This window comes from Drosophila biarmipes, chromosome X (genome assembly GCF_025231255.1).
Source record: "Drosophila biarmipes strain raj3 chromosome X, RU_DBia_V1.1, whole genome shotgun sequence".
Classification (NCBI taxonomy): Eukaryota; Metazoa; Arthropoda; class Insecta; order Diptera; family Drosophilidae; genus Drosophila; species Drosophila biarmipes.
In genome coordinates, this window is record NC_066611.1 from 26,542,363 (window position 1) to 26,554,964 (window position 12,602).

The 12,602-nt window shown below is 50.1% G+C and overlaps 4 protein-coding genes across 4 annotated transcripts; 1 reads left to right on the forward strand and 3 right to left on the reverse strand.

Moving 5' to 3' along the window:
• Positions 1-449: 449 nt before the first annotated feature.
• On the reverse strand, positions 450-1,873 carry LOC108024115 (uncharacterized). Its single transcript, XM_017093895.3, has 2 exons — positions 1,458-1,873; positions 450-1,237 (listed from the first exon to the last, which is right to left on the reverse strand). Exons 1-2 carry the CDS (start codon positions 1,667-1,669, stop codon positions 559-561), a joined length of 891 nt encoding a protein of 296 aa, XP_016949384.1. The 5' UTR covers positions 1,670-1,873; the 3' UTR covers positions 450-558.
• A 291-nt stretch (positions 1,874-2,164) lies between these two features.
• Positions 2,165-4,395, reverse strand: LOC108024255 (N-chimaerin). The gene is made up of 5 exons (XM_017094142.3): positions 4,151-4,395; positions 3,476-4,092; positions 2,927-3,404; positions 2,760-2,865; positions 2,165-2,697 (listed from the first exon to the last, which is right to left on the reverse strand). The coding sequence occupies exons 1-5, from the start codon at positions 4,260-4,262 to the stop codon at positions 2,532-2,534; spliced, it is 1,479 nt and encodes a 492-aa protein (XP_016949631.1). The 5' UTR covers positions 4,263-4,395; the 3' UTR covers positions 2,165-2,531.
• A 364-nt stretch (positions 4,396-4,759) lies between these two features.
• LOC108024232 (myosin-2 essential light chain) lies at positions 4,760-8,241 on the reverse strand. The gene is made up of 3 exons (XM_017094104.3): positions 8,089-8,241; positions 7,909-7,936; positions 4,760-5,801 (listed from the first exon to the last, which is right to left on the reverse strand). Exons 1-3 carry the CDS (start codon positions 8,089-8,091, stop codon positions 5,389-5,391), a joined length of 444 nt encoding a protein of 147 aa, XP_016949593.1. The 5' UTR covers positions 8,092-8,241; the 3' UTR covers positions 4,760-5,388.
• Positions 8,242-8,294: 53 nt separating this feature from the next.
• Positions 8,295-11,415, forward strand: LOC108024243 (ribonucleases P/MRP protein subunit POP1). The gene is made up of 2 exons (XM_017094124.3): positions 8,295-10,159; positions 10,221-11,415. The coding sequence occupies exons 1-2, from the start codon at positions 8,458-8,460 to the stop codon at positions 11,105-11,107; spliced, it is 2,589 nt and encodes an 862-aa protein (XP_016949613.1). The 5' UTR covers positions 8,295-8,457; the 3' UTR covers positions 11,108-11,415.
• Positions 11,416-12,602: the final 1,187 nt, after the last annotated feature.

The following is a 12,602-nucleotide window of genomic DNA, read 5'->3' on the forward strand; positions in this document are numbered from 1 at the left end:
CTTAACTTGGTCAAGACCAACACCAACATTTTAAGCAGCTTGCAAAAAAAGATGACGATCCCCATCACTTATCAGTCTTCAGCAATCTCCGATTTTTTCCTCAAAATTTAAAGTTCCAGGTTTGAGTGTTAATCGCTTGGGAATTAATTACTTATAGTATGGCTTTTTGGGCCGAAAAGAGTTGTAGTTTATACAAAAGAGTATAACTAAAGCAATGTAAATGTTCGCAACTCTTTTACTCCCTCATATCTGGACTACTTCCGTCCCACTCCGATTCGCGTTTTCGAACGTGAGAGGTACAAAAATATGCCTTACTTCACTGGGACAGAAGTCATCCCACTCTGATTCGTGTTTATTAGCTTTAAGTACTCCTACTCATCTGCTGACCGACAGGTTCTCGGGTTCCCAGGCACATGTAGCTTAGGTGAAGCCAGTGTTGGTTCTTGTTATTGGCCCTTATTTTGTATTTATTTATTTTATTTAGTCTAGGTATCACATTAACTATTTGCAGACTTGTTCCCTCATCCAACTCGCTGAAACCTGGGGCGGATGGACCCCTTAATTCCGCATTCCACTGTGGCATGCCGGCGAATGAACTCCTTTGTCGTCCTCTCCCAGACCTAGCCCGTCGGGCATCTCATGGCAAGCTGCTGGTGGCTGAGTTATTTGACCCTCTATCGGCCTCGCTTGCTCAGGATTGACTTGAATTACCACAGAAGTTGGGAACTGAGCCATGTCTGTGCCATCCGCATAAGTGGCCGACTGAACTCCTCCATCGGTCCCCATGGCTGTAGTGTCTTGCTCCTCCGGCAAGAACTCTATGATACTATCGATGTCCAGAACCTCGCTACTTTCAGTTGCCTGAACAAAGGAAACGCCACTCTCCTGCGCGTCGAAGACAAAAACACGCGCATCGTCAATGTCTATTGCGACGGTATCCTCCGGGTGGTACACAACCTGGCCGTTTCCCCCGGTTAGGATGATGCGTTCCCCATCATCGATGCGGATCTCACGCATGGCAGGCACCTGCTGGCTCTCGGCAACAGGCACTTCTCCAGCATAGCACTCATGCGTGCCATCCGGCTGCATTACAAACATGTTCGCAACCGGGTCGATAGCTATCTCTTCCGTGGCTTCCGCCTTCGCCTCCGCTGATGCCGACGGGCTGATCTTCGGCCCAGAACTAAAGGGCAGCTTATCAACGATGAGGTTCTTTTTTTCAGGAGCATCCCCCTTCCTACGTATTAAAGGAATGTATTACTATATGGGATGAAAATGAACGAAATCCAACACATTATCCGAGTACAAACGCTTTTGCTTCTAAACAATGTCAGCTTAACAAGGGTTTGGTAGTTTTTTAACGTGTTCGGAAAGGTGTGTTCAAAATTTAAGAATGATACAGTTTGTTCGAGCAGTGTGCAGACTTGTAGTATGTTTAAATAGCACCCGGAACTCACTTCATGCTCTTTGTGAGCGTTTTGGAATTAACGGGCGTCACGAGGCTCTCCAGGCTGCCGACCATTTCGTTGAAGTGGGCCTTTTGGTCTTTGATCTCCTTCAGCTTCTTGTCGATGGGTTCCGCGTCGCCACGCTGCGATCGCATGGAACCATTCGACAAGCCCGGCTTTTCATGCTCACGTTCATCGTCCACAATTTTTTCGCCCTTCATCGTCGTTTTTCAGCTGTTTTTAACACACACGAATATATTACTCGGAAGCAGAAAGATGAAGTTGACTCGTCTCAACTATATCCCTCAGAAAATGATTAAAATGCTCGTTTTTTCTTTTTCAACTTTTTTTAAACACACGAAAATTATTTTCAGAAGCAGAAAGATGAAGTCGACTTGTTTCGATCAAACCACGTCTCAAAGTGACTAAAACATTCGGGTGCACCTCTACAGCAAAAGGACTCGCCTACCAAGTTTAAGTGTTGAAAATGACATGTGGTAAAATGTTACAAAATCCCCATCGAATTACGGAATAAAAGCAAAATCAGAGTTTCATTATAGAAGGTAAAAACCTTCAAGGCTCTTCAGCCTTCAACCATAAACTAATGAACTGTCGAAAAACCAAAGTTATTCATTAAACAGAAATCGAGATCCTACTGAGCTTTCCGCAGTGCAACAGATCAGTTTGCAACTGGGTTTAGTTTAAAAGCTTCGAAATTACATTATAAATATAAAATAAATACACATCTTTATTGTGACAAAAATACTTCACGTAAAAATATTTTGAAAAATCGTTAAATTCGTACTCCTACAACATTCAATGTATTCTACTGGACTTTTGTTTTTCCTTGTGTTTTTGGGTGCTAAGAAAGATATAAAACCACCGATTCGAAGTGACCGATGCGGATATTTGATCTTAGGCTAAATTTTTGGTGGAACTCTCGAGTCACGAGTACTGTGCGTGCTTGGCAGAGGGCAAACTCGGGGGTCTGCTTCGAAAGAGGGGCCATCCATGTGGCAGCACCCCTCAGACTTCAGCTTAAGGATTTGGCTTTGGGAGGCATTGGGCTCGGCTTAAGGCTGTTCAAGAAGTCGCAAATATAGTCTTGCAGTGGGTGATGAGCGAGGAGAGCATGAAAATCTCCTCCGTGAGGTTTGTCATGTGCTGGGGGGTGGCAATCAGCGTGGGCGCAAACACGGTGGCCAAATTGTGCTCGTTCATCTTGTTCACGGCGTAATGGGAGGCCACGCTGTGGTGAGAGGGGCTGGTCATGGATCTTCAGAACTTAATGGCTACGCAGACACCACTTACCGCTTCAGGTGCTCCAGCATATACTGCAGGCAGCTGTGGTGGGCGGGCGGCAGGCGACGCACTGCCTCTGCCATGAGCTGGCGCTGCTCCGTCTGCTTGCCGGTGCCTGGGAAACAAAATGCATGATTAGGCCAGCAAACCCGTGTTTAGGTCAAGGTAAGGCTCACGTCCTGCTGCCATGAAGCTGGGGTAGGCCTGGAACGTGATGAGCGGTACTGGGAGCAGGCGTAGGTAAAGCTTCAGGGTTCCGGCAATCACATTCACGTTTCCGTAAGCCGTCTCCGACATGTCCGTCGTCTCGCCCTCCCGATCCAGGGCCAGCTTCAGGGCCTCGATCTCATCGGCGAACCCGGACACCCGGTATATCCCCTCCTGCAGCATGCCCCGGGCCTCAACCTCTTCCACGCAGCGCCGCACCACGAAGGGTATTTGGTGGTGCGGCTCCAGCTGCACCATGGTGGTCAAGTCGGTGCCGAATACGCCGCGAATGCGTTTTAGGTCCGGCACACACTTGGGCGGCACCAACTCGGAGCACTTGCTGTGCGCCACAAAGCCGCAGGCCTCGCACTTGACGCCCTGTGCGGTGAATCCCCACAGAAAGTTGGCACAGAACTCGCACCAGTTGAGGCCCTTGAAAGTGTGTACCTGTAGGGAGACAACACTTAGTTTGGGTGCGTCATTGTAAATTGTAAATTGTGGGTTTACGCAGAGCCCACCTTAAAATGATGCAGTTTCTCGTACACCAGCGGCATCGGGTCCACGGCAGGCGGCGGCTCCTCCTGCTTTGGCTCCTTCATCTCGTCTGGCGGGGCCTCCTTCTCTTTCGAGGCCTTGCCCAGCTCATTGGAGAGGGCCCTCAGCTTGCGTCCGTTCAGCGTCATGTAGGGGCTCTGCTGGTAGCAATTCTTGGTCTGCTGGTTTATCTGTTGGATGATGGGACTGGCGTGGAGCTGCATGTGAAAGTTGATCAGCCCGTCGGCGACCATGTCGTGGACCGTATCGAAGCGCTTGTCCTGGCCGCGCAGGTAGTGGCCCACGCCGGGCTTGTGGAGCAGCTTGAAGTGCTTGGGGCGCTTGTTGAAGCGGAGACTCAGCGTGTAGTAGCCGTCGGACTGGGGGCTCCGGCGGACGAAGTAGCTGCCGTCGCGGGCTTGGGCCAGCAGCTGCTCCGCCTCCAGGTGCCCCATGAGGCCGTGGTACTCGGAGCCGTACAGCCGTCCCGCCAAGTTGTTGGCCTCCACGGCCTCCGTCGTGCTCTTCGCCGGCGGCAGAGGCAAAGTACGCTGGCAGCGCAACGGACACGGAGCCGGTGCCTCCAACTGAAGTTTGTACACTGCGGGGAGGTGGGGAATCGATGTAGAGGGGGTCATAAGTGCAGCTCCTCCACTTACATTCCGGCTTCCAAACCTTCTGAACCGGAGAACTGGGCTCGGGGGCACCACCCACACAGCCGGAACCCAGGTTTCCCGCACTTCCGGCGCCCGCCTCCGTGTTCCGGGGCATCCTCCTTGGGACTAGCAGACCAACAAGTCCAAACTCACTCAGTAGGCGTCAGTTTTTGACAAATTAAATTAAAGTAGAGAACTTTATGATTCTGTTTTTTTGCTTGGCAGGCGGCAAGGTTGCCAGGCCGTCAAAGTGCAGTGCGGTATTAAGCTTTAAAAATACCGAATCGAAAATACCAGAATTCAAATTTATTTGTATGCACACTTAGATTAAACAATTCATCCCTTCGTCTAAAATTTCCTTGCCTGCCAATACCGGAACATAGGCACTCGTACAATGCCGTGCCATATGCAAAACTATTGCGCACAGGCCTCGGCAGAGTCCAAATAACACCAACAAATAAAATTTCACTATACACTTGAAGCCTGCACGGCAGAAATTTGGATCACCTAGGCAATATCATCTTGCCCCCTCCGCAACAAATCAAAACAGCAGCTTGGGTTCAATTGGTTTAATAGATTTAAGTACGTTTCTTTTGTAAAAAGACCTACACGTTCATTGCTTCTCTTTATTATTTATTAAATACAAATATTAAATTATTTAAAAAAAATAAACATGTAAAACTTCAAAATGCGCATTTAAATTCGGACACACGCCACCGGCGAATATCAAATTTAATTTAGAAATACTTTTCGTGATACTCTCGCTGCTTTCCGCTGAAATATAATATGTATCGAGTGTGGTTGGTAGAAAAGAACGCCTGCACTAGGTGATAATTACTGATTAAACTTCTAGTCTCCTTTTAGAATAACACGCACATTCACAGACGCGGCGATTAGTTATGGTTAATCATGAATCTATGTCTACATCGATGGTTAGTTTTGGAAGAGGGAAAAGCTCCGATCTCGAAGTTATCAGTTTGCTTGAGTTTTCAGCTGCTAATCAGCAACTTTCCCTGTTTGTATTTATATCTCGATATCCTTGGTCGTTGTCCTAGGTTGCAACAGGAATTGCTCTTCGTCCAGGGAAAGAATGGCTAAGTTGGAATCACGGAGTTGGAACTTCTGGCGGAATGAACGGATCAGCTAGCTAGGCAGGTGTTTTAGAGTGCTGTTGTGTTGAATAGTGTGTGTTGCTTCTATTGTCGTGGTGCTGGACAGCTGGACAGCTGGAATCGGGAGTCCTAGCCGCTCATGACCATGCGAACGAACTCCTCGTAGTTGATGTTGCCCTGCTGGTCCTCCATGTTGGCCAGCAGCTGCTCCACCTCCTCGTCGGTCAGCTTCTCGCCCAGCGTGGTCAGCAGGTGGCGCAGCTCGGCAGATGAGATGTAGCCACTGGCGTCCTTGTCAAAGTGACGGAGGCCCTCGATGAAGTCGTCGGCCGTGTCGCCAGAACGAGCCTTCGAGATGGCCTGGTAAATAGGCAGGAACACCTCGAACGAGATGCGCTCGTCGGGTTTCAGCTGGTGGGTGCACTTCTTCACGTCCGACTCGGTGGGGTTTTGTCCCAGGGCCCTCAAGCACTCGCCCACCTGACTCAGCTGGATCTTGCCATCGCCGCGGTTATCGAACAGGTTGAAGGCCTCCTGGAACTCTGCGGAAGAATGTGGCTTTTGGTTAGGGAATTATCATATAAAATCGACGAAATGCTGTAACTCCTCCTAATGTGTTGTTGGGAAAGCCACAGTTCTGTACCACTTAGGAATTTTTCCTTTGAATAATAGTAATTACGGCACTGTAATTCACTAAATAACTTTGAATCGGTCTATCACCCGCTTAAATTGGATCACGACAGCACATTTCCAGTACTGCGACTAAATATACACAATGCTATGTGAGAAGTGATTCCTCAAGAACCCAGTGCAAGTTGAATGATCACCTTCCAGAGTGGTAAAGGTTTGCTTCACGTGTGCAGTGTAGTAATGCATATTGAACCACTCCGATGACCGTTTTGTCAGCTACTGACGGCCTGAAACTCCGTCTGCCCGGATTTGGCCGGCCATTGGATCGAATCCGATCCCCAGCCACCCTGCCACCCGCCTTCCTTCGCGATGCGATACCCTGACTTTGCGGTAGAACTTCTCTACTGGGAAGTGGGTGCAACTCTCTTGAAGCCGGGCCCAAGAGTGAACTGTTTACAATTCACGTAAACAACCCGGGAACCCAGGAAACGGCTTGTTTTGGAAGGGTTTGTTTCGGGGGAAGGGACTGCCGAGGAATCGTAGGCCTTTTCCTCGGATAGCGGTTGCAGTTGGATCCAAGCAAGCGGAGGTGTAAGTTCTTTAGCTCAAGAAGATTGGTGGAAAAAGTTAAATATGCGAAAAACAGATGGCAGAAAGCTGAAAGTTCAATGTGTTGGATATAATATTCAAGCGAGTTCGGCCAGTGCGATGGGACTCCGATTGAAAATTGTGTGAGTATAATACACTGCAGACTAGAGTGTTCAGAATTCGATGTCCTGCCCGGATGCTCAGCTGTAAGTTTGGTTATCATGCGCACACGACGTCCGTAAATGGCGAAAAGCAAACGAATCCAGCACATTTTTGTCCATTTTAGGCGATGACAAAACGGCGGCGACAGGCTATTCGACACAGCTCACTGCTGAAGCTAAAGATTGCCAGGCAATGGCGACAAGGTTAGTTGGAACTGGAAAATGTTTGCTTCACGGCATGCGGCTATGGTACATACGGTCGAATGCGGTCAACGGCTGACGTCAGAGAGTCAGCATTGCTGAATTATCGGAGACCGTTGACTTTGATTAGGCTAACACAGGAATTGCGTAAAGATTCGATTCGATTCGATTCGTTATGGAATCGGAACCCCAATCGAACTCGGAGTCGTGTCGCATGTCAACGCACAGAAGGCGTTCTTTCGTGAATGGAGGCTGTGTTTTGTCGGCTGACTGACTTGTCGTTTGGATTTTGCCACTGCAATTGCAGTTTTATTTGAAACGAGCTGCCGGCGGGTCAGACAACCGGTGATTATCCCATAGGCCAGCTCCTATGACTTTATCTTATCGCTCACTTCCTTCGCCATGCAACAGAGTGTTCTTTGATACCCTGGCTTAGCTCTTAGATGTGCGTCAGGGGAGAGGGGCCTTTCCCTCTGAAACATGCTTTGCGCATATATGACTAGCATTGTTTTTAAGATGGCTACAAAGTTGGTATGTTAGGCGTCTGAACGGTTTCATACAACTTTCCCACAGCTGGCACTGTACCCTCGGGCGGGAGATCGATTCCTTGTTCCCCAAACAGACGTTTTCGCTTGAATTGGGCTACTGATATGGGGGACCCTGGCGTACCCCACACATGTGCCGAATATTGGGTGGGCATCAAACGGCTACCGGTGGCTGTGGAGAAGTTCAGGTGGGATGTCCCACGGGGACACAGGTGTCCCACTCGGCCTCCGGATTTCCCCGTGGCACTGCTGCCTCGGTTCCCCCGTGCTTTGGGTGAGTCACGATCGTATTCGTATGGCTGCTTTCCAGCGCATTGGCTTTATCAATGATTCATGTTTTCGCCGCCTATAAAGCTGTGTAGCACTCACACACCTTCGTGCCGTCGCTCTCCCACTCCCGCATGCCAGCGCGAGTGGGAGGGAGAGGGCGCGATGTGCCAGCGCACACACAACTCAGCGCCGTTTGCTGGCCGACTTTCGGTGCTTGACCTTTGGAAACTCTGGGAGCCTTTGGAAACACTCACCAGCCAACTGATCCTCGGTGTACGCCGCCTGCAACGAGAAAAGAAAAGAAGGGACACTTGAGTACCGATTCCCAGGCTTCCAGGGCGGCCTTCCATTCGAGACGATGGCAAACGGCCAATAGTGAACGGTAAACAGCGAGCCGCAGCAGCGCCGCAATAAGCAGTCCGGCTCGTACTCACCATCTCTATTCGTTTTGAGCTAGCTGGGGAAAACAACACAAAAACACGGGAAACTCAATATCGAATTGTAATAAATGACAAAGCCAACAGTATGACCGCGCAACAATACCGCCCGGCTGTAGCAAATATACTATTTATACAATTCGTGCGCGGCCAAAATACCAAAAGAAACTGCTGAATGGTCACACCGTCAGGGGGTTGTATTTGCTAATTTAGCGGAGACACCACCCGACCCTCCTTGCCAGACTGATCGGAGGGCTGAGGTCGACAGTGCTGGAAAACACGAAAATACAAAGTAAACACGTGCCGCTCGGTTTGTTTTGCCCCGGGCTTTCAATTTGTGTTTGGATCTCATTTTGGCAATTCGAGATGAGCACCCAGAAGCTGGAGTACGACGCAGCGGTGGGCGGTCGCGTGACCCTGCCGTCGCACGTGACCACGTACCACTACGCGGCCGGGGCGCTGCAGGAGATCCGGAACCTGGTGGCCGACTGCCAGGAGACGACGCAGCGGAGCAGCAAGCTGATCTTCCAGACGCTGCCCAAGCACATGCGCCGCCGGGCGATGTCGCACCACCCGAAGCGCCTGCCGCGCAAGTACCGCCAGGCACACAAGTCGCAGATGGGCAAGGGCGGCAACCAGCCGGTGAACAGCAAACGCCCCTCGAGGAAGTACCGCCGGCGCCCTCAAAACCTGATGCGGGAGTACGTGCGCCGGCAGAGACGCCATGTCTGGCTGGAGACGCACATCTGGCACGCAAAGCGATTCCACATGGTGGACCGTTGGGGCCACCGACTGGCCTACGCCAGCTGCGACAAGACCTACCGCGCCAGTTATCGCGCCAGCTCGGAGCACTGCCTGCTGCAGGACATCTCGTTTTACTGCTGTGTGGAGCTCCGAGGGCCCTTGGACCTCCTGCAGCAGGGATTCGCCCGCCTAACCAGTCCGCAGTGCGGGCTGGGGATAACGGCCAAAACTTTTCTAAGTGGACGACGCGAGGGTAGCGTGGAGCTGTTCAAGGACGGCCGCTATCCACATGGAGCTCTGCAGCGGGCTAGTTTCATGTGGCGGCCGCGGGGAACAGAGGAGGACCAGGGGGACCACACGCTCTGGCTGTGGTTGCATCCCAGTGGCGCTCAAGCCACTCTAGAGCAACTGATCGGCGTGTTCCAGCTGAAGTCCACAAAGCAACAAGTGTTGCCCTTAAAGGAGGAAGTAGAGGAGCAAACGATGGAGGTTGAGTCAGAGGAGTTGTCCAGGGAAAACCAAGAGAGTCCGAGCAAGGAGGGCCAAGGCAAGGGCACGTTACAACAGGAGGACTCCACGAAGAAGTGGCGCCAAAAGAACCTACGCTTTTGGACACAAACAAAGACCTTCGAACTGCAGCCCAGTTACACGAACACCGAAGACACCCTCCGATTGGTAGTGCTGCGGCGAGAGTTCAATCGTTTCCGCTTGACGGGCCCCAGAGCGCAAAGCGTTTTGCTTGCTAGCTTACGTCCTCATCAACAGGCGGAGCGCCAGGACCAAGCCAACTACTGTCAGTCAGCCCTGCAGCTGAGTTCGCCCGCCGAACTGCTTTCCAACCTGGTGATGGGCCTCCAGGGTGTGGATCCACGCCTGCAGCGACCGAAAAAGCGCACGAAAGCAGAGGGGAAAGCGACGCAGACGCTCTCCGCTGGGGATCTGCTGATGGACCAGCCAAAGAGTCTGCCGGAGAGTGCATTGTGGAGCAAGGAGGAGAGGAAACGGCTAGCCAAAAACATCATGTCCACGCACACATACGATCAGCTGCGGCAACAGCATGCCGTGGTGCCTGGAGCTCCCTGTGCCTTCGAACAGAAAATGCAGGCGGTTCCTCTGATTCTCGTTCAAAGACCGGGCTCCCAAGACCCCAGATACAAAAGACTGGCCTACGGTTGCGGCTGGGATGTGATTGCTCCGGCTGGATACGGGATGGCCCTGTGGCTCACGCTCACTATGTGGGGCGCAAGGCCAGGCGGGTTAAGGGAACTGGATTCGGTGGCTAGGGAGGCGGGCGCGGAGATGCATCTGCCGGATACAATAGCAGGTTAGTGGCCTCTCCTAAATACTCCGTATATTTCTTATCAATTCCCTTTTGATTTCTCTAGGACTCCAGCAAGCTGCGGCTGCAGCGAATGAGCTACGTGCCAGCTACTTCCGGATGCCGCCTAACAAGCGCCCCAACTACCGAAGATTGGCGGTGGTCAGTCCGTTCAGTGCTCCCTGGAAGTACTTAGTGCGTGACTGGCGTCCAACTTCCACTCCCGACAGCGGCTCATCATTCTACGTGCTGCGCCATCGCCAGCAGCTACAGGAGATTGCAGAGAACATTCGACAACGTAGGCCGCTGCCGGAGCCATTGCCCGAGGAGGCACTCATTCAGGTCCAACTCCGACTTGTATCCCGTGGTTATGTAAAAAGCAACGCCCTGATTTGCCTGCCCACGGCAGAGGATTACATGCAGCGTTGGAGACAAATTAAGCGCGATGACCAAGGCCCAGTGTACGTGGAGCCACTGCAGCCGGATTTGAATGAACAGCCGCGCAAGGATCTCCGCCAGAGTCACAAGCTCAAGCTGAAGCGATTACGGTCGAGAAGGGTGAGCGAGAAACGGAAGCTTCAGGAGACTGCTACCCATCGTGTCCACATACGGCCAGCGAACACGGCCCACCTGGTTCATGCTCAGCTGCAGCAAATGAGACAGCTGTGGCTACCCACCGATCCGGCGGAGATGCGCGACAGCGTGCGCCGACAATGTAGCCGCCAGGTCTTCGGCTATGTGAGCTCGGCCGGATTTAGCTTTACGGAGGCTCTTGCCTGTGCCGTGGGCTATGTCTCCCCCGCCGGTCTGCAGCAGCTGGTCGCGGAGCTGCCGAGCCCCAGGGGTCGCCGAAAACAGCCGCCCCTAATGTGCCTGCTGCGCGACCCGGATAGCCGGGACTACCGCTGGGCTAACATTCAAATCAATCTGAATGTGGGTAGCCCAGCCTTTTAGTGTTGCAGCAAGTACTTCTAGTGGTTAGCCTTCGATGTACCAAATATTTAAATGCTATTATATAGCGAAATATTAAGTTCAAATTAGCTATTTCTAAGATCTGCAATGTTACACTTTCAAGAAAACCTGGCCTTGAAGCAAGTAGAACCAGAATTAATGTTACTTGGCTACTGATTCCTTTATATACCTTTAAATATGTGCGTTTAATCTGCATTTAAATCCTTGCAAAATGTAAATGTAAAAGCATGAAATATGGACATAAACTATGATATAAACCTTCGCCTATTATTTTTAGACCCCTTTTCAAATTACACTTCTTTTCTTAGGAACCGAATTTTTATACCCTTGCAGAGGGTATAATTATTCCAGTCAGACATTTGCAACGCGGTGAAAAAGACGTTTCCGGCTCAATAAAGTATATATATTCTTGATCAGGATCACTAGACGAGTCGATCTAGCCATGTCCGTCTGTCCGTCCGTTTCTACGCAAACTAGTCTCTCAGTTTCGGGGCTGAAACTTTCCCAAAAGACTTCTTTTTTTTGCAGGTAGTATAAAAGTCGGATCCAGCCGGATCGGACAGCTATATCTTATGGATCCCCTAGGAATAATCAAAAACAAATTTTAATTATAAATTATACCTTTGGTGTTTTTTAACAAATAACATTCTACACTTGGAAATAACATTTTTTTAATTAGTTCTAAATTTCGATTTAAATTTAATAAAAATCGGACGACTAACCTAATAAAATAATAATTTTCAGCATTATCTTACTGGAAGGGAACCGTTAAGTTGGTATGAGCAGACTAGATATGGGCACACTCTAAGGGCCTTCCTCTCAAAGGGCCTTCCATATTTTTAAGCGGCACACCTCTAGTAAAGCCTTAAATAATCTTTGCCTACCTACTAATTTTCCTGTTCGTCTGGTGCTTGGAGTTGAAAAGGCGCTAGTTTACCTTAAAATTTTGAACTGCTTCTCAAAATGTTTTCAGTCAAAACGCAGGCTTTATTAGTCTTAGGCACCAGGCGAACAGAAAACATAGGAAGTGACGCTGGTAACTACGACTTCACGTTTAGAACCGTTAATTTTCAAGATGGCGGCCTTCCATATTTCCCCTCACAACCGTTACTTGAAACAAAGAGCCGACTAGAGATGAACAACCTTGGGGGTTTCACGAGTCTGTCACGGTCTTGTCACTATATTGTCACGATATGCAGGAAATAAATATTAAATCCCAGGTATTTGCTTGGACCGTGACAAAGGGGAGCAATCACGAGGGCATCTCCACTGAGCTTAAATTAAACTGATCAGCTGATCTCTCGGACACCTGCTAAACCTTTATGTTCGCCTGGTGCTGAAACGAGAAACCCAGAGATTTGACCTTTTCCCGACGAGCAAATAATGTTTTTTGGACTTTGAATAAATTTGTCAGGCAATTTTCGATTGCAAGTACCAGGCGAACAGAAAAATGAGCAAGCGACTGGTGAAACTTTCA